The 19,986-nt window shown below is 52.0% G+C and overlaps 1 protein-coding gene across 1 annotated transcript; it reads left to right on the top strand.

Annotated features, from left to right (window-relative positions):
• Positions 1 to 1,735: 1,735 nt before the first annotated feature.
• On the top strand, positions 1,736 to 15,801 carry CRYBB1 (crystallin beta B1). Its single transcript, XM_012763797.2, has 5 exons — positions 1,736 to 1,985; positions 4,625 to 4,743; positions 9,567 to 9,699; positions 13,493 to 13,635; positions 15,526 to 15,801. The coding sequence occupies exons 1-5, from the start codon at positions 1,806 to 1,808 to the stop codon at positions 15,707 to 15,709; spliced, it is 759 nt and encodes a 252-aa protein (XP_012619251.1). The 5' UTR covers positions 1,736 to 1,805; the 3' UTR covers positions 15,710 to 15,801.
• Positions 15,802 to 19,986: the final 4,185 nt, after the last annotated feature.

Genomic DNA, 19,986 nt, shown 5'->3' with positions numbered 1-19,986 from the left:
GTCCCAGCTACTCTGGAGGCTGAGGCAGGAGGATCGCTTGAGCCCAGGAGTTTGAGGCTGCAGTGAGCCATGATGATGCCACGGCACTCTAGCCTGGGTGACAGAGTGAGGCCCTGTCTCAAAAATAAATAAATAAATAAGAGAAATAAACAGAGGCGGAGAAAGGGAGGAAGAGAGGAGAGAAAGAGGGAGGAAAGAAGGAGAACATCCGCAGGAGGGAATGAGTCCGGCTCCCAGCCCCCAGGGGAGTGTTTCAAAGCCCCAGATGTGGTCCAGATGTGTGGCCCAGCCACAGTGGGCAGAGAACCCGGAGTACGCAGCAGCCTTCCTCAGGGGAGGCTGGGGGAGGGGTCTGCTTGCTCGGCTAGCTCCTTCTTGCTGAGAGTGCTCAGGAACCGGCAGGGCCGGAAGGTCTTAACTCTGTGCTGCGGGGTCTTTGAATCCCTTGACGTTGTCTCCAAAATTAAAGGGGGCATCTTATTTCTGGAGACAAGGTCAAGGTGGTCATCAAGCACTCAAAGTAATCCTGACGGCCGGGCGCGGTGGCTCACGCCTGTAACCCTAGCACTCTGGGAGGCCGAGGCGGGAGGATTGTTCGAGGTCAGGAGTTCGAAACCAGCCTGAGCAAGAGCAAGACCCCCGTCTCTACTATAAATAGAAAGAAATTAATTGGCCAACTAATATATATAGAAAAAATTAGCCGGGCATGGTGGCGCATGCCTGTAGTCCCAGCTACTCGGGAGGCTGAGGCAGGAGGATTGTTTGAGCCCAGGAGTTTGAGGTTGCTGTGAGCTAGGCTGATGCCACGACACTCATTCTAGCCTGGGCAACAAAGTGAGACTCTGTCTCTAAAAAACAACAACAACAACAAAAACAACAAAGTAGTCCTGACCCCAGAGCAACGAGGAACCACTGGAACCGACCAAAAACCCTCTCCACCCAACGCTTGTGCAACCACAGTCCTCATTTTTAGAACCTTTGCCATGCTCTAAATATGTCGTCTCCCTGGGTCCTCCCCAGTGTCAGGCCTGGATTTGTGCCCATACACCCACCCCCAGAGAATGTCAAGGGCAGCTGGAGCAGGGAGGGAGACAGGAGCATGCATTCATTCACTCTCTGAGCAGGTGTTAACTGAGCATCTACTATGTGCCAGGCACAAAGCCACGGGTAGGGCTGGAGGGTGGACACACCAGAGCACGTACACACAGGGCACTGGAGACCCTGTTGCCGGGTCCATCTGCTTGAGTGGAAATCAGAGCCTGACCACTCGGTAGCTGCATGGGCCTGAGCAGGGCACCTCCCATCCCCCACCTCGGCCTGCTCCGAGGGGACAATGACAACAGTGACTCTGCGGGGTTAGAGTCTGGGTCAGATGAGTTAATTAACGCGTGTAACAATGCCTGCTGTACTTTAAGAACTCCCAAATGTGACTTTTTGTTGTTAATCTGGGAGGCAAGGTGAAGGCGCATGAGCAAACCAGTGTGATATGGGGTGTGGAAAATTGCGGGGGCCGAGCAAGGGCCGGGCTGAGCCCCAGAGGGTAGGGCAGCTGGCGGACGGACAGACAGACGGACGGCACAGGCAAGAGGATGGATGGCGGAAGGACGGAGCAGGGATGCGAGTTGGCTGGGGGTAGGGCGGCACGAAAACCTCTGAGGCTTGTGTTTCGGAAGGAGAAAGAGAGGACAGGAGCTCAGGAAGCTGAAAGCACAGGGAGGGGCTGAGAGCAGGGAGGAAGTTTGGGGGTGCCACCCCCGAATCCACCTGGCCACAGGTTTCTGCACAGACTCTTGCAGGTGGGAGCCATGTCGCAGGCTACAAAGGCCTCGGCCTCGGCCACAGCGGCGGTGAACCCCGGGTCCGACGCCAAGGGGAAGGGGGGACCCCCCACGGGAGCAGCCCCTGGTGCCGGCTCTGCCCTGCCCCCCGCATCCATGCCTGCGTCCAGTGCCAAAGCCGGGGACCTGCCTCCCGGGAGCTACAGGGTAAGGACCTGCGGGGTGGGGAGGGGGTTCCGCCCTCCGCTTACCCCCCTTCCTCTTCTTCCTCCTCCTCCATGTTCTCGCCTCTTCCTCATTTTCTTCCTTCTCTTCCTCTTCCTCCTCCTTCTCCTCCTCTTCCTCCCCTCCTCCTCTTCCTCCTCCTCCTCCTCTTCCTCCTCCTCCTTCTCCTCTTCCTCTTTCTCCTCCTCCATGTTCTCACCTCATCCTCATTTTCTTCCTTCTCTTCCTCCTCCTCATCCTCTTCCTCCTCCTCCTCTTTCTCCTCCTCTTCCCCCTCCTCTTCCTCCTCCTCTTCCTCCCCTCCTCTTCCTCCTCCTCTTCCTCCTCTCCTCCTCTTTCCCCTCCTCCTCCTCCTCCTCTTCCTCCTCCTCTTCCTCCCCTTCTCCTCTTCCTCCTCCTCTTCCTCCTCCTCCTCTTCCTCCCCTTCTCCTCTTCCACCTCCTCTTCCTCCTCCTCCTCTTCCTCCTCTCCTCCTCTTCCTCCTCCTCTTCCTCCCCTCCTCCTCTTCCTCCTCCTCCTCTTCCTCCCCTCCTCCTCTTCCTCCTCCTCCTCTTCCTCCCCTCCTCCTCCTCCTTCTCCTCTTCCTCTTTCTCCTCCTCCATGTTCTCACCTCATCCTCATTTTCTTCCTTCTCTTCCTCCTCCTCCTCCCCCCTCACCTCTTCCACACTCTCTTCCTTTTCCTCGTTCCTCTCCTTTCCTCTCTTCTCCTTCCCCACCTCCCCGTCCTTTCCCTCCTCTGTCTCTTTCCCCCGTGTCCTCCCTCCTTGGCCTCCTCCCCGCTCCTGCATCCCGGACACAAACGTGTGGCCCAGCCAATCTGGGAGCCCACGAAAATGGCCTGGGACTTTTTCAACACACCTGGAAAGAGGGGACGCATTCTGTGGTGGTGACATAACCACGACAACAACGAAAACGTAACACATCACAACTAAAGGGACACCTGCCAGCCAAGCTAGACCTGCACAAGCAAGTGCTTAGAGTTTCTCGAAGCAAGAGACAGAAGGTGAAGAAGAGGAAGTGGGGGCTGGCTTAGCAGCAGGAGCCACCTGTCCCCAGGAGGGTTACCAGGGCAGGGAGATGGCCTCAGTCCCTCCTGAAAGTCGCTCGAAGCGGTTCAGGTCGGAAGGGCTGCAGGGGAGCAAGGCGTCCAGTCCCCTGGGGTTGCGTTTGGTTCGGTTTCAACTCAGCTGTGCAGAACCGGGGTCTTTCACTTCCCAAGTTCGTGCCGTGCTGTCGTGTGGCCGGTGTGCAGCTAGCTTTTATTCATCCACTTAGTTACTCACTGACCTTATATAATTGCTGATAACACCTGTGTAAAAGCCAGGACTTGGTAAAAATCCTCTCCCTAACTCTAAGGTGTCTCCCTTGAGCCCACTGTGTCCCCTCCACCCCCATGCCAGGAAACCACCGTCCCCACCCTGTGCCTGTAATCTGCTGGCTTCCTTTTTTATATACTTAACTTCCGTGCAGTATTCCTCTAACAGTAGATATATTTATATGTGTACTTAACTCACCGAAATATGTATGTGATTATTCTGGGTTTTTCTTTTTTCTTTTCACGTACTCAGAGACCCCTAACATCCATCCACTTGCTGTGCACTGATTGCCGTGGGTCATTCGTTTTGGCTGCCATATGATATTTCAGAGTGTGACCGTCACTCTCCCGCCAAGAGCCATTTAGGTGGCTCTAGCTTTGTTCCCGTGAGCAGCCTGGCCTGGATGTTCTGATTGTGCCTGTCTCCCTGGGCACACAGGAATTTCTCTTGGGCAGCCAAGTGTAAGAGTACAAGTCCTGAGTCAAGGCTATGTGAACCTCATCCTTTTATAGCTGGGGAAACTGAGGCTCAAAGGAGGCAGACAATTGCCTCAAGTTCAAGTGAATGGTAAAAGTTTTCCCAGCTCGGGGCAGCCAGTGGACAAAGAACCGAACCAGGAGGCTCAGCGACAAGGGAAGGCCAGCTCAAGTTGTGGAAGGTAGATGGGCAAGTGTTTCCTGGCATCAGTCTGCGTGGCAGGTGCCTCTGGCGGCTCAAGCTCAGGTCCTGCCCTGGAGGAGCCCTTGGTCTTTGGAGGGGTCTGGGTAAGGCGGGACAGGGGTGCATAGAGAGAAAGAGAGAGAGAGACCCAAAAGCAAAGTAGCAGTGACTGTTTGACGTGTTACTTGTGCTGCTAATGAAAAATGCCAAGTAGGGGGCCACTCAACCAAGCCCACATGGGGGCAGGGGGCAATCAGGGAAGGCTTCCTGGAGAGGGTGACATCTGAGCCCAGCACAGAAGAGGGAACATGACACCCAGCCTAGAACACAAAGCAGTGGGAGCTCCAAGTTGGGGATGAGTGGTGGAGAAAACATTCCAGACAGAAGGAACAGCTCAGAGAAAGTCCCGGAAGAAAGGTCCACCGGTTAATAATGATGGTGTAGACCTTAAGTTCAGAAGTGGGGGCACAGGAGGACAGGAGCGTTTCACAGACTATGGCTCGTGACACACTCCCACGTGACCCATGCGCAGCCAGCTTTTTGCTCACCTAGGGACTTAGTGCGTTTTTGACCGGAGCCTGTCCAGCCTGGAGGGCCCCTCCCCGCCCACTCTGCCCCTCTGCACGGCGCTTCTCTCCTGCAGCTGGTGGTCTTCGAACAGGAAAACTTCCAGGGCCGCCGGATGGAATTCTCGGGGGAGTGCTCCAACCTGGGGGACCGTGGCTTCGACCGTGTGCGCAGTCTCATTGTCACCTCGGGACCGTGAGTGTCGGGCGGGGGAGGGGCGCGCCCCCTGCCACAGGGAAATCGGGCACGACAGCGGCTGCCATTTGCCAGGTGCCCGCCCCGTGCCCGTGACCATGCCAGCAGCGCATACGTCACGCCCACCCTTACTACAAACCTGGGAGAAAGATATTGTTCTCATTCCTATTTTACAGATGAGGAAACTGAGGCTCAGGAAGGTGACCCGATTAGCAGAAGGTCACACTGCCAGTAAGCCACGGTTCCTGGGCGCCAGAAAAATGTCGCTTCTACCATAGAAAGAACCCGAGGGCCAGGTGCAGTGGCTCACGCCTGTGATCCTAGCACTATGTATGGGAGGCTGAGGCAGGAGGATCGCTTGAGGCCAGGAGTTTTAGACTGAGCTGAGCAATATGGCAAGACCCTGCCTCTACAAAAATAGAAATATTAGCCAGGCGTGGTGGTGCACACCTGTGGTACCAGCTACTTGGGAGGCTGAGGCAGGAGGATCGCTTGAGCCCAGGAGTTTGAGGTTGCAGTGAGCTATGATGATGCCACTGTACTCTAGCCTGGGCAACACAGTGAGACCCCATCTCAAAAAGAAAGAAAGAAAGAACCCTAGCCCATCACTGAGGGCAGGAAGAGGCCAAAGAGCTAGTTTCTACTCACTGTCCCCCTTCCTAGGCATCAAGTAATAATAACCATCTATGGAATATTGTCTAGGTGCCAGGCACTAACTGAGGGCTTTACTTAGATGATTGTACAATGCTATAGGAGAGATGGGCTATTCTCACTCCCATTTGACAGATGGGAAAACTGAGGTTCAGAGGGGTTAAGTCTCTTACCTAGTGGTGAGTAACACAGCTAGGATTTGACTCACGTCATTGATTGATTTCATTCTTTTTTTTTTTTTGAGACAGAGTCTTGCTCTGTCACCCAGGCTGGAATGTAGTGGCCCTATCATAGCTTACTGTAACCTTGAATTCCTGGGCTGAAGGGATCCTCCCGCCTCAGCCTCCTGAGTAGCTGGGACTATAGACACATACCATCATGCCTGGGTGATATTTTTTTATTTTTTGTAGAGATGGGGTCTTGCTATGTTGCCCAGGCTGGTCTTGAATTTTTGGCCTCAAGCGATTCTCCTGCCTCAGCTTCCCAAGGTGCTGGGATTACAGGCATGAGACACTGTGGCCAGCCTCCCATTCCCAAAGCTCTTAATTACCGTGCTTCATTGCCTGTTCCTGACTCTCTGGGCTTCTCTGGGTTTTGAGGACCATCATAAATTGCAGAAATAGCTATTCCTCCAAAAGAAGGGCTGCCCCGGGTCCAGCGCCAGTGTTCTGAGGTCAGGCTGTGGGGCCAGCCCCAGGACAAGATGCACATGGCCGCTTTGCCCTTGTCTCTCCTCCTAAAAGCCCCGAAGAGCTCTGGCCAGCTGGGCTGTGAGCTCAGATGAGCCTGGGTTCGAGTCCCGACACCCCCATTTGCCTCTTTAGTCTTCAAGCCTCAGCTTCCTCTTCTGTGAAATGGGGAGAGTGACGGCCCCACACCCCTCTCGGCGTCACGATCCCGGGACAGAGTGGGCCTGGCGCTTCGTGGGCACCCAAGCAAGGCAGGGGACCGTGATGGTTACTGCCCTCCTCGTTGCCCCGTGAATTCACCCGAGTCACCCGGGCCAGGGCAGGCTCTGGGGGCCGTTTCTCTCCCCTGCACCCACTTCGCCCCCGGCATGGTCAACACAAGCCCGCCCCACCCTCGGCCCCAAACGCAGCTGGGAACAGAAGCCACCGGATGTGGCCAGCTTGGGGTTTCAGGCTTTTTTCGGTTCCAGTGACTCAAACCCAGAGAGTTTCTCCTCAAACAAAGATGCAGCTGGCCCCGGGGGTGTGTTTGGGGGCTGCTCCCGCCCCACGTGGCTCTGCGTGGGGGCGGCAGGGCTGTGAGGGAAAGAAAGAGGAAAAGGACTAATTTGGCAGGCGAGGAGAGGCAGCCTTGGGTGCAGAGCCCTGCCTGCCTGAAACCTAGAGAGACATCCCGACACCTGACCCCACCGTGTGACCCAAGCTGGGGACTTAACCCCGCTGAGCCTCAATTTCCACACCTGTATATTAAAATTTCTGCCCATCCTCTATCCTTGCTTGTGGGCTTCAAATGAGCCACGGGAGATGAGCAAAGGCGCTGCATAAATATTTTGAACTCCTCCCTGATCCCCTGATGAGGACAGGGGAGGTTTGGGGGAGGCTGGGCAGGGCGGCGGGGCCACGTCTGTGTCCATCTTCCCACAGACTCAGACCTCCGGCCACTCCCCTGCCCCCCTTTGATCATAAGCGGTGTCATCTGCAGGGCTTGCTCTGTGCCGGATCTGTTCCATGCACTCCCTCTTTTAGGCCTCCTAACCTCCCGGCAGGGGAGATGCAATCATTCCTTCTCCTTTGCTGAATGAAGCTTAGTAAGCTTACATGCTGCCCAAAGTCACACAGCCAATAAATGGTGAGCTGGGATTAGAACTCAGGTCTGTCTGTTCCCAGAGTTTATGCTCTTAACTCCTACATGGTACCACCTTCCAAGGCTCCCTTCCCGTTCATCCATGTATCTCTCCATCCATCCATCTATAGATTAGTCTGTCCATCCATTCTCCATCCATCCACTTACCCCTCCCTCCCTCTGTCCGGCCATTCCCCACCACCCATCCATCCATCCATCCTTCCATCCATCCATCCATCATTATATCCACCCATAAATCCAGCCAGCCAGCCCTCTGCCCAATTATCCACCTACCCATTTACCCATCCACCTATCCATCCATTCAACCATCTCTTCATCCATCCATCCATCCACCCATCCATCACTATATCCATCCATCTATCCATCCATCCATCCATCCATTACTATATCCACCCATAAATCCAGCCAGCCAGCCCTCTGCTCAATTATCCACCTACCCATTTACCCATCCACCTATCCATCCATTCTACCATCTCTTCATCCATCCATCCATCCACCCATCCATCACTATATCCATCCATCCATCCATCCATCCATCCATCCATCCATCCATCCATCACTATATCCATCCATCCATCCACTCATCCATCACTATATCCATCCATCCATCCATCCATCCATCCACCCATCCATCACTATATCCATCCATCCATCCATCCATCCATCCATCCATCCACCCATCCATCACTATATCCATCCATCCATCCATCCATCCATCCATCCATCCACCCATCCATCACTATATCCATCCATCCATCCATCCATCCATCCATCCATCCATCTATCCATCCATCCATCCACCCATCCATCACTATATCCATCCATCCATCCATCCATCCATCCATCCATCCATCCATCCACCCATCCATCACTATATCTACCCATAAATCCATCCATCCAGCCCTCTGCACAATTATCCACCTCCCCATCTACTCATCCACCTATCCACCCATTCAACCATCCATCCTTCCATCCATCCTTTTCTACTCCAGATCAGGCAGGGCCGAGGCAGATTCAACCCTATTCTAGAAGGATAAGTGTACATCTTCAATTCTGTCACTCCAGTGTGGTTCTCCCATCTCTCAGACAAAGACCTGAGGCTCCTGGGACTCATTCTGTCTCCGTCCATGGTGGTGGCCCACCACCCCAACCCCTTCTGGGGAGAGCAAGGTCCCGGCCCCCTCCAGGGAGATGGCACTAGCATCAGTGTCCCCTCAGCCCTCTCCTGCTCCCTAAGAACTCCTGAACACACATAGAGCCAAGGTCAAGGGGCTCCTCAGTCTCAACATTCTCATCTATGAGATGGGGACCACCCTGGTGCCTCTACACAAGCTCACTCCCTGTCCTTAATCAGGTTGCACTGGGAAAGCCAGGAAAAGCCCCTGTTTGACTTCAAACTTCTAATTAGTCCTTGTAAAGCCTGGAGAAGGACTGAACACCTTCATATGCACTATCGTGTTTAATTGTCATAGCCACCTGAGCAGTAGATGTCACCATCGCCCCCTTCCCACTGACCTCATACCAGTCAATATCTACAGCGTGCCGGGCTGGTCTTTCTCCCATGTAGGATTCAAGCACCTGTGATCAATTTCCTCTTACCCCTGTTCCTCCAAGACTGTTATTTACTTAATTAATATATTTCATTTTAAAAGTGTCCTTTTAAACACAAATAAACATTTTTAAAGAAACTTTACAACACTTTTATAAATGGAAAGCTAGTATCATTTGCTGTAAGTAAAAGGTATCCATAAAAAAAAAATCAACATAATGAACACAAAAACGATACTGTTACATGGTGGCTAAAATATCCTAGCCTGGCCGAGGCTCTAGACTGGTGGTATGTTCCGCTCTTTGTTACAAAAAGAGAAATTAGTAAGTGCTAAAGGCATGTCAACATAGAGACTTTGTCCCAGCTGCCATCAGGGTTAAAATGTATCTTTGTGTGTTATTTGGTCTTAAGTCTTTACAGTACTGAAAGCATGTGTAAATTCTACATCTGGGGGGAAAGAGTTTGCCCAGGTAATTACACACATCATCTCATTTAATCCTTCGGCAACTCCAAGAAAATAGGTGTGTTAGTGTAGATGAGGCAACCAAGGCTCAGAGAGGCAAAGTCACTTGCCTGTAGTTGCACAGCCAGTAGGTGGTATAGCCTAGAATCAAACCCAGATATGATCAGCCCCCTTTGGGCTTGCCTGCTGGCCTCAGGGCTGCGGTGCCAGGGGAGGCAGGATGGCAGGTTGTGTGTGTGTGTGTGTGTGTGTGTGGTGTCCGGGGTGTCTGCTAACTATTTTTCTCCTCCCTGCCCTCCCCACTCTCGCGGTCCTCCTCGTGTCCAGCTGGGTGGCCTTTGAGCAGTCCAGCTTCCGCGGGGAGATGTTCATCTTGGAGAAGGGCGAGTTCCCTCGCTGGGACACGTGGTCCAGCAGCTACCGCAGCGACCGGCTCATGTCCTTCCGGCCCGTCAAGATGGTGAGCGGGCCCCGGGCTGGGGCCGGGAGGCAGTAGGGGGGGGGCAGGGGTGCCACCTCGGCCTGAGGGTGAGCAAGGCGAGAGGGACAGAAGGTGGGGGTGGAGGCGTGGCGGCTCTGGCTTGTCTGATGGCCGTGGGCTGGCTCCTGCACGTGTCAGTTCACGAGCATCCCTGGGACAGGTGCTCTGTCCCCGCCCGTGTGGGAACCCTGGGCAAACGATACCCACAAGGCCCTGCAGCCGTTAGAGCCAAATATCTCAGCGTCTTCCTCGATTCTCTTTGCAGAGTATTTCTAGTCCCAGGCTGCACATTGAGACCCTTGTTGGGAGCTTTTAAAATCCCAATGCCCATCCGAAACACCAAGCACACAGGTTGAAAATTGTGCAATGGCTCAGAAGAAGGATATTGTAGAAAGGCAGCTTGGGGACCTCTCAATAATAGGACAATATGCTGAATCAGTTTCTTATGATATTTAACTAAGACCGCCTCAAGAAGAGTCAAGGCCAAGGTGGGTGGCGATATCCCCAAGGGAGGCACGGTTTTTCCACAATGATGTTGACGGTGAGTCACAAACCAGTACAGCTCACTCATCAGGGTCAGTCTCCCAGGGCAACCAGCTCTTATCTTCCATCGTGGGAATATTCATGAATATTTATTTGAGGCTGTCAGGTGCCAACGATCAGCTGTTCTGGCATCGCCCAATTTATCTTTAATGAATTATCTAACCAGATCATTCCCAACGCTTTTCTCAGAATTGGAGGCTGAATTATTAGCCATCATCGTGGACTCTGTGTATGAATTCACGGATTTGTCTCTCAGCCGTTGAATGATCCTTATACGGCAGTCTCTGTCAAGGGAGCTTGTTTGGAAGCCAGGGCATGTACAGTAGCTTCTAGAAGTTTGCTGTCCAATATAGTGGGCGCTAGCCATATGTGGCTATTGCTCACTTCAAGTTTGGCTAGACTAAATGGAGACATGCTATCAGTGTAAAATACACAATAGGGTTTGAATGTATAGCAAAAAAAAATTTTTTTTTAATTTAAAAGAATATTAACAGTGCATTGATATTGTTATATTGGCCACATATTGAAATTATAGTATTTGGGGCATATTTGTTTAAATGAAATATATTATTAGACATTTATAAAATCTGAGTGCCTAGCTCCTACTCCAGACCAGTGAATTCTGAATCATTTGGGGCTGGGCCCCAGGCACTGATACTTTTCCACGCCCCCTCGGTGGTCTGTCTGTGTGGCCAGGGCTGAGCTCGAGGGTCTAATCTCCCGAGGTCCCCCCAGCCCACCCCCGTGCTGGTCCAGACCACCACATCCCAGCCACGTGGTGAGCAGGCGGAAAAGCTTCCAGGGAGCAGTGTGCGCTGAATTCTGCCGCTGGGGCGAACTGGTGTGACCAGGAAGATTGAGAGCAGCCAGCGTGGCTGCAGCAGAGGGAGTGGAGGGGAGGCGCTGGCAGAGGCTGAGGCCGGTAGGGCCTCCCAGGTCATGGCAATGAGTTTGGCCTTGACCTCACTAGTGTCGTCGGGGAGCCATCAGCCGGCTTCACCTTCCCAAGGCTCTCAGGATTGCAACAGTAATACGGGGCCGGGCGCGGTGGCTGTAATCCCAGCACTCTGGGAGGCCGAGGCAGGAGGATTGCTAGAGGTCAGGAGTTCGAAACCAGCCTGAGCGAGAGCAAGACCCTGTGTCTACTAAAAATAGAAAGAAATTAATTGGCCAACTAAAAATATATAGAAAAATTAGCCCGGCGTGATGGCGCATGCCTGTAGTCCCAGCTACTCGGGAGGCTGAGGCAGGAGGATTGCTTGAGCCCAGGAGTTTGAGGTTGCTGTGAGCTAGGCTGACGCCAGGGCACTCACTCTAGCCCGGGCAGCAGAGACTGTCTCAAAAAAAAAAACAAAACCAGTAATAAATAATAGTTGTCTTCGTGAATTAAGCACTTGCCGCGCGCCGGTTCTTGCACGAAGGCATTTGTTATACTGTGGCTCCAAGGGTCCTCGTGCTCCCACCCCGTCTTGTACCACGTACCCACCCCCGTGCACCCTGGCCACACGGATGTTTGCTCTGCACATCCCGCGTCCAGCCTTTGCCCCTGCCTTCTCCTGGGCCTCACCCTCCTCCCTCCTTAGCCTTGCACACTCCTGCCTAACCCCTAAGGCCCCTCCCGAGTGTCACTTCCTCCAGGAAGCCTTCTTTGGTCCACTTTCATTCCGTCTGGGAGAATCCATGAGTCCTTTCTTCATCTACAATCTCCCATTGGAGTCTTTTGTAGAAGAATCCACTCACGTCCCGGGCTCCTCCTCCTCCTCCCGGTGGCGGTGAATGATCGTAGAGAGTCGTCATGCCCATTGATTGAGCACCTACTGCGTGCTGGGTGCTTTGCCTGCCTTTCATGGACTCCCTACAACAGTCCTATGAGGCAGACACTGTGGCGACATTCATTTTAAAGACAGGGAAACTGAGGCTCAGAAGTAGAAAATGCCTGGCTTAAGGCCACACAGCTGGTGGCACGGGGGCAGGGATTTGAATCCAGGTCTGTGGGACAGTATAGACACTGAGGTTGGCAGCACTCTGCTATGATTTCCTGTTCATCTCTGTGCTTCTTCACACTCCTGGGCCTATAACAGCCTGTGGTACATTTTTTTTGTGTGTGTTTTTTTTTTTGAGATGAGTTCTTGCTCTGTTGCCCAGGCTAGAGTGCAATGGTATGATCATAGCTACTGCAGCCTCCAACTCCTGGGCTTCAAGTGATCCTCTTGCCTCGGCCTCCCAGAGTGGCTGGGACTATAGGCATGCACCACCACACCCAGATAACTTTTCTATTTTTGTAGAGACAGGTCCTAGCTATGTGGCCCAGGCTGATCTCAAACTCCTGGCCGCAAGCAATCCTCCCGTCTTGGCTTCCCAAAGTGCTGGGATTACAGGCATGAACCACTGTGCCCAGCCAGCCCGTGATTACTTTTGAAAAGGTGGATGATCCTTGCCTTCAGAAATAACAGGCAAACTTAAAAAATAAGACACATTTCTCACGACAGCATTAAACGTCCGTGTAATCCAGAACTGAATTATATGCCCACATTCGAGGCTGGGCCTGTTACATAGTTACTGCTCAACCATGAGTTGACTAGTTGTTACTCATAATCCCATGAGGCAATCGTAACCCCATTTTATAGATGAGCAAACTGAGGCTCAGAGGGGCAGAATAAAATGCCCAACATGACCAGCACATCAATGCCAGAGGCAGGATTGGAACCCAGATCTGTGTTCCACCAGTGTCCCACGGTGCCCCCAGGCTCAGTTCGTAACTTTCACCCAAGCTGGTAAGAAGCATTTACAAAGGGGCAATCGGTTAGACTCCCGATGGCACAGGGACACCACTGGGCTTAGGAATGAAATGTTTCTGTGAACGGTTCTGCCCCCCACCCCCCGGCTGTGTGACATTAATCAACAACCTTAACCTCTCTGAGCCTCCGTGCCCCTGACTGTAATCATAAAAGCCATAGACACACTTTGGGGGCACTTGATGCGAGCCAGGCATCACACCCAGCGCTCTACGCGTACGAACTCGTTCCATCCCCATGACAACCGTATGACACAGAGCCGTTGTCCCACGGTCCTTACGTCTCCTTCCAGACCGGATAGCAGTGATGGGGGGGGAGTGCCCCAGCGGCCAGGGCAGGCCCGGCCCTCTCTTTCCCCACCCGGGACACCCCACCGCGCCACTTCTCTGTGGCCCGCTTGCACGCCATGCGCCTGACCCGGCCTCTGCCCGCAGGACACCCAGGAGCACAAGATCTCCCTGTTCGAAGGCGCCAACTTCAAGGGCAAGACCGCGGAGATCCAGGAGGACGACGTGCCCAGCCTCTGGGCCCATGGGCTCTGCGACCGCGTGGGCAGCGTGAAGGTGGCCAGCGGAACGTAAGCCTGCTCCCGCCTGTCCGCGCCCCGCCCGAGCGCAGGGAACAGTGTCAGGTGCCCAGGAAGGGAGGGCCGGCCCGCTCTCGCCTCTTGCTGCCCTGTCCGGGGTTTCTTTGCTCCTCTGGGGAGCCGAGCTGTGCTGTGAGGAGTTCCCCGTCGGCGTGAGCAAGTCTGCCCACTGGCTCCCAAATGCAGGAGGAGGGAGAGACTAGGAGCTTCTAACCCCAGAGGGTCAGATAACGGCGTCAGGATTGGCGTGGACCGATGGGGCTGGAGATGTCCAGGGAAGGAGAAGGTTCGGGGAGGTCCGGGGCTCCTGGGGAAGTGAGCAGAAGGACTCTGAGCAGTGACCCCGTGTCGGGAGAGGTGCCGGCCGCCCTGCTGCCGACACGAGGAGGGACCCGCGTGAGCCCACGCCCCTCTCGGCATCTCGGTGCTGCCAGCTACACAAGGGCACATCGAGTCCCCTGATCCAAAAGGGCCCTCTCTGCTCTGAGCTCTCAGGACTTGAAGCTTCCGAAACAGAGCCCCCTGACACCATGTCCTTGAGAACACAGGGAAGGGCTCGATGCCCAAAGGAGGTTGCTTTGTCCGTGCCCCTGCCCCCCAGCAACCATGCCGGACACCCCTGCTCTTCTCTAGCCCAATGCCAGGCACCGTCTCACCGCCCCCAGACTCATTCTGAGCTCCTGTAAAGCCATCAGGGCCCTGGCCCTTTTTTGTTGTTGTTCTTTTCTACATCCCTGAAACCTGTCTCCCCACCACTCGAGCCCTTTGACGTCCACTGAGCCTTGGCTGTGAGCCAGCGTCTGGGAAGGCAGAGAGGAGTGAGGCCGAGTCCCCGCCCTCAAGGAGCTAGCTCAGCCTCGCAGGGGCCCCAGATACACTCGAGAGACAGTGTCCACCAGGACTAGGGAAGAGAGGGTCCAGGCAGAGCGTTTGTGTGCAGGAGGTCAGAGGAGGAAGGACGGTTTCTGGGACCTGGATGTGGTGAATGTTGGGGTGCAGGGCAGGTCAAGAGTTTATCTGAAAAGGCTGGAACTTTGAATGCTGAGCACAGGGTCTGGGACCGGCCCAGAAAGACCCTCCGCACAGAGACAACGACAGAAGTTAGAAAGGAACCATTCATTATAATGATTAGGATTCATTATATGATTAATGAATTAATCATTCATTATAACTTGTATTGAAGGCTGACTGAGTACCAAGCACTATACTGAACGCTTTCAATGAACAATTATTATAACAAACCCATGAGGGTTTGTCATAAAGGGTTTGTTATAATCATCCCCATTTCACAGACAGCAAGCTGAGGTCCTGATAACTCACCTACCTAGATTTTCACAGCTAATAACTAAATGGCAGAGCTAGGATTCGAACCCAGGTATGTTTGAGAACAGAGTGTGTATCCAACCACTACACACAAATTCACTTACATACAAGACCCGTTTTTTTGTCTTTGTTTTAAATAAGGCTCCTCCCTCTTAGTTACCCCGTAGTCCCTAACCCTGTCCTTGTGTCCCTTGACTCTGTTCCCTGAGCCCGGCATGTCCCCGGTCCTGGGGGCTGAGTGCACCTCCCTGCCATGTGCAGGCAGCGTGCTCGGGAAACCCCGCAGGTGCCTTTGTTTCATTTGGCCCCCACAATGCTCATAATAAACCAGCCACGGTGACCGGGCCCACTCTCTGGAAGGGGACATTGAGGCCCACCCAGCGAGGTGAAGTCCTTGTCCCAGGGCACACAATGGGAAGGGGCAAAGCCAGGACACAGGAGCCCCGTGTGGCCCCAGCCCGGGCGCCCGCAGGTGAGAGTTGGGAGCAGACTGCAGGGACGGTGGGAGCGCGGGCGGGGCTGGCTGTCCCCACTCTGTCCTTCTCGCTTCCTTCCCAGCTGGGTCGGCTACCAGTATCCCGGCTACCGTGGGTACCAGTACCTCCTGGAGCCCGGCGACTTCCGGCACTGGAACGAGTGGGGGGCCTTCCAGCCACAGATGCAGTCCTTGCGCCGCCTGCGTGACCGGCAGTGGCACCGCGAGGGCTGCTTCCCCGTCCTGGCCACCGAGCCCCCCAAGTGAACCCGCACGGCACTCCACTCCCTGGCTCCACCCCTTCTTCAGGCTCAGTTTCCCCATCTTTCCCAGGCAAATAAAAGTTCCTAAAACCACAATGTCTCTTGGGTCTGTGAACAGACGTGTGGGTCCAGGTGTCCCATCACTGCCGGGATGCGACTTCCTCCGCGTCTTAGCAATTGAAATAGTGATAAAAACAACAACTGAGACGCTGAAAAGTTCCTTATACACATGATCTTAGTCTGTTTTTTAGACTGCTCCAGGAGGTTGGTATTATAATTATTTCCATTTAACATGGCAGGAAATATGAGGCTCAGAGAGAGGAAGTGATTTGCCCAAGGTCACACAGCTAGCAAGTCAAGGTCGGACCTCAAGCAGCCTGACTCCAGAGCCTGCACTCTTCAACCAATCTGTGTTTTCAAACTCTAGTCCCTTGTGCACCACCCTAATGATTTCTTGCCTTATCTGCATACCAGCTGGTCTGTTATTTACTTAGTATTTTTATTTAAATAGACTTAATATTTTGTGCTTAAATGCATTGATTTGTAAATAAAACGTTATAAGCCTACGGGATGTGGAAAATCGGTATCATATACCACAGATAGAAAAGCAGTCATATAAATAAATCAGGTACAATTTAGAGAAGGCCAAGTATCAAATTCCCAGCAGACACTGCCTACTGCCTGCTGAAGGCTCTGAGCCTGCAACCTGCTCGCTCTTTGACAAAAAAATGGGTGATTAGCGAATGTTGGAAAAAAAGTGGGAAAGATAATGCCTGCACCAAACAGCTTTTTTTTTTTTTATACAGTCCTTGATTTAATCAATAAAGGTTGAAAAGAGTATTATTTTCTTGCATCTGATTTGATGTTATTTAATCCTAGAATCATTTCTTTTGGAAATCTCCACCAGCCACTATTGACTCCCATATCAACAGTGAATATTGATTGATGTTATTAATCATTCATCTATGCAGGAAGCCTGGTGGAAGGGGGTGTTGCTATGGATATCTTCCCAGGGGAGGAAGTATTTGAAGGGGGGGGCCTTGAACAACGGAGCAGCAGCCCGCTTGGTGGAGAATACGAGAGATGGTAACTCCAGGCAGAGCAAACGGCAAGGGCCCTGCGACCCCACACGGCACCTTTGTACAAATGATAACCAGACGCCTTTTGTTCGAGACATTTTACTGCCATCTGCCACAATGACTGGTATAAATCTGCGATGTCCCCAATGTGAATGTGGCACCTTGTGTTGTGCCCGACTTGCACAGCTGTACTTGGCAGCCTGGGAGCACCACGGACAAAGGCACAGAGGTTGAGAGGGTTTCCGGCGGGCCCAAGCCAAGTTTTCTGAGATGGGAGCAGGAGCTTGGTGGTTGTGTGGGCAAAAGTAGGGGGTGGGACGAGGACACTGAGTGTGGCAAAGGAAGCTGGCAAGAAAGGCGGGGACTTGTGGCCCCCTCCCCACTCTGTGGCTTTTCTGAGCTTCGAAGTTGAGGCACCTCCTTGAACAGCCTTCCATGGATCTCACTCCCCTTCCCTCTTCTTCCCACACTAGTTCTCCCCACCTCCTGGCCAGCATCTTGGACTAGGAGACAAGGTTGTCTGTGGGCAGAAATTAGGAGATAAGAGCATTAACTCTGCTCTTCTGTTAAAAGCTGGAAAGAATTGGGCAAATAGTTTCCATTCCCTGAGACTCATTCTTCCCTTCTGTAAAATGACAGCTCAAATATCCTCTGTCCAGCCCCAAGATCCTGTGGTTCCGAAGTTCTGTGAGTCTCTGGGATTCTATTATACAGTTTATCTCTAAGCTTCTGTGATTCCCTGATTCCAAAGTCAAGCTACATAGACTGCCATCCTAAGTTCCCAAGGTTCGTGAGTGCAGCTCTAAGTTTCTAACGTGATGGAGTTGAGCCTTATAACCACGTGAGCTGCAGGAAATTAACTTTCATATTTCCTCAACTCCAAGGTCCGATTAAGACCTTGCATTGTGATTTTATGATTTTAAGATGCATCGTGATTTTATGATTCAAGAAAGAAAAAGAGAAATGCCATCCATTAAAATATAACACCATTGCTTTCTGATCACTCAGAATTTTTATTTTATCTTTATTTAAAGAATTAGCTGGGATTTACTTAGACATAGCAGGGTTTTATTTTTTTGATTTTTTTTGGTTTTTGTTTTTAGCATATCAATCTGGCGAGTTCTATGAAAGGAAAACATACTAGTAATTCATCATTTAAGTTAGCATTCACAGTCTACATCTTGTGGATCACTTTCAGCTCAAAAATGTTTTTATTTTCTCATAGGTATTAACATATGAAAAAATGTGCATATTAGTATTCCTGAAACAAGATACATACACTTGGCAAAACAAACAAAGGCAAGAAAAAAAAATAACAATTAAAGTCATTATTTGATGACTTTATTTGATTATTGTTTTGATTATTGATCAAATAATTATTTGATTATTGTTTTGCTAATAAATTTATGAATAAAAATGTCATAATAAAAAGCAGAGAACATATAAAAATCATAAGAAAAATAAATAATAAAGATACAAAGAAAGAAGTAAAAGAAAACAACATGTTCAAAGGCCAAGAGTGAGCGTGACTTAGGAACTATTAATACAAACCTGGTGTTCCTTCCCTGGGTGCTAGTCCCAACACGCCTCTTGCAACGTGAGTCCCACACCACCTGGAGCAGGATTTCAGAGCTTAAAGATAAGTGACATTTTTGCCTTGAAACTGAAACTTTTGAGTTTCGACTTCATCAGGTGCTCAACCCAAGAAATGTTAATGAGTGCAGTACTGGGGGAAACCCTTCATGATGCCCCCAGCCTTCTTGGGGAGTCCTCCAAGGTAATTTTGACTCTGTATGAGTTTGGCCCTAAATACCGACTGAGCCAGGGACCTCATCATGTTTCAAGGCTAGATTCCATGAATCTTAGCATCATAGGTCTTTGGAAAGGCAAAGCATTTTGGTTATGAAACATCATCTCCCATCCACGATGATAGGAGGTGACCCACAATCTTTTAGACACAAAGGTGGAAGTGTGTACGTGGGGAGATGGGGACAGGAGGATCACCTAGAAGCATTGACAGCTTTTGGGCCAGTATGAGATGCTGCTAGACAATCAGCAACTGAGTTTTGGGGGGGGGGGGGATGTGGTTCCAGGATGCCCTGAAGAGGTTCTAGAGAGATGAGCACCTTGTTTAGAGCACCAGTCACCTGGGGCAGACACCTAGGATCAAAGTGTGCTTCGGAGAGCTAGATACCCGGCTGCGAACAGTAACCCCACAGCCAGCAGGAGAAGAGAACCTGCCCAGCCACCCTCACTTCCTGCCCACTGTGGAGTCGCCTCCTTCTGCCAGCGTCCTGGGAACGGTGAGAGAGACCCGCTGTTGCATTCCAGCTCTGACGACGGCCAGCTGTTGTCCTTGGTCCAAATTACCTGATGGAGCTTCTGTTTCCTCATCTGTCAGATGGGAGTAATGATCATAAAACCTCAAAAGATAGTTGGGAAGGGCAAATAATCAACTTAAGTATAATACTTGTAAGTTGTGTGGCCCATGGGAAGCACCTGAGTCAAGTGTAATTACTGATATACCAACAACTTCATCTCTTGGACGTCAGAGCAGGAAAGAGTTTTAGAATCAATATGTTTTATGCTACATTTACTGTTCCTGCTTTTGACAAATATTGATTGAAGACCTCCAAAGTGCCGGGCTTTGTCTACTTTGCTGGGAAGATAGGTTGAGGACGAAGGCGGAAGAGGCCGCTGCCCTGGCCTTCCCAGGCTGGGCATGCAGACAGGAGAAATGAACTCCTTCGTCTGCCTTCAAAGTCACGTCCAATTCCTGGGATGCGTGGTCCAGGGTCCGAACCACCAGGATGTCCTGGGGAGTGGGAGCAGTTAGCTTCCTCGAAGAGGTGACAGCGAGATGGAGACCCGAAGAGGGTCACTAACTGGGGCTGCTGAGAGCAGAAGGCACAACCCACAGAGAAGAGGGTCATTCTGGTCCCGTTCCTTTGCCCCACGACGGAAATCTGCCAATTCTGTCTTCCAAACATCCCTGGAACTAGAATACTCCTTCCATGTCCTCACCCCCTCTCTGGGTGGGCTAAGCTCCCCTGAATTATTTCAACAGCCTCCAAGGCAGTCTCCTCGCCTGTTTGTCCTCTGTGCAGCAGCCGAGAGATCCGTGCAGAAAGCGACGCTAACCACACCCTTCTCCTGCCGAACACCTTCCAGGTCTCCTTGTCTTAAAAAAGCCCAACTCCTT

Source organism: Microcebus murinus, chromosome 22 (genome assembly GCF_040939455.1).
Source record: "Microcebus murinus isolate Inina chromosome 22, M.murinus_Inina_mat1.0, whole genome shotgun sequence".
In the NCBI taxonomy this organism is placed as follows: Eukaryota; Metazoa; Chordata; class Mammalia; order Primates; family Cheirogaleidae; genus Microcebus; species Microcebus murinus.
The sequence above is the reverse complement of the archived record's forward strand: the minus strand, read 5'-3'. Positions and strand labels throughout refer to the sequence as shown.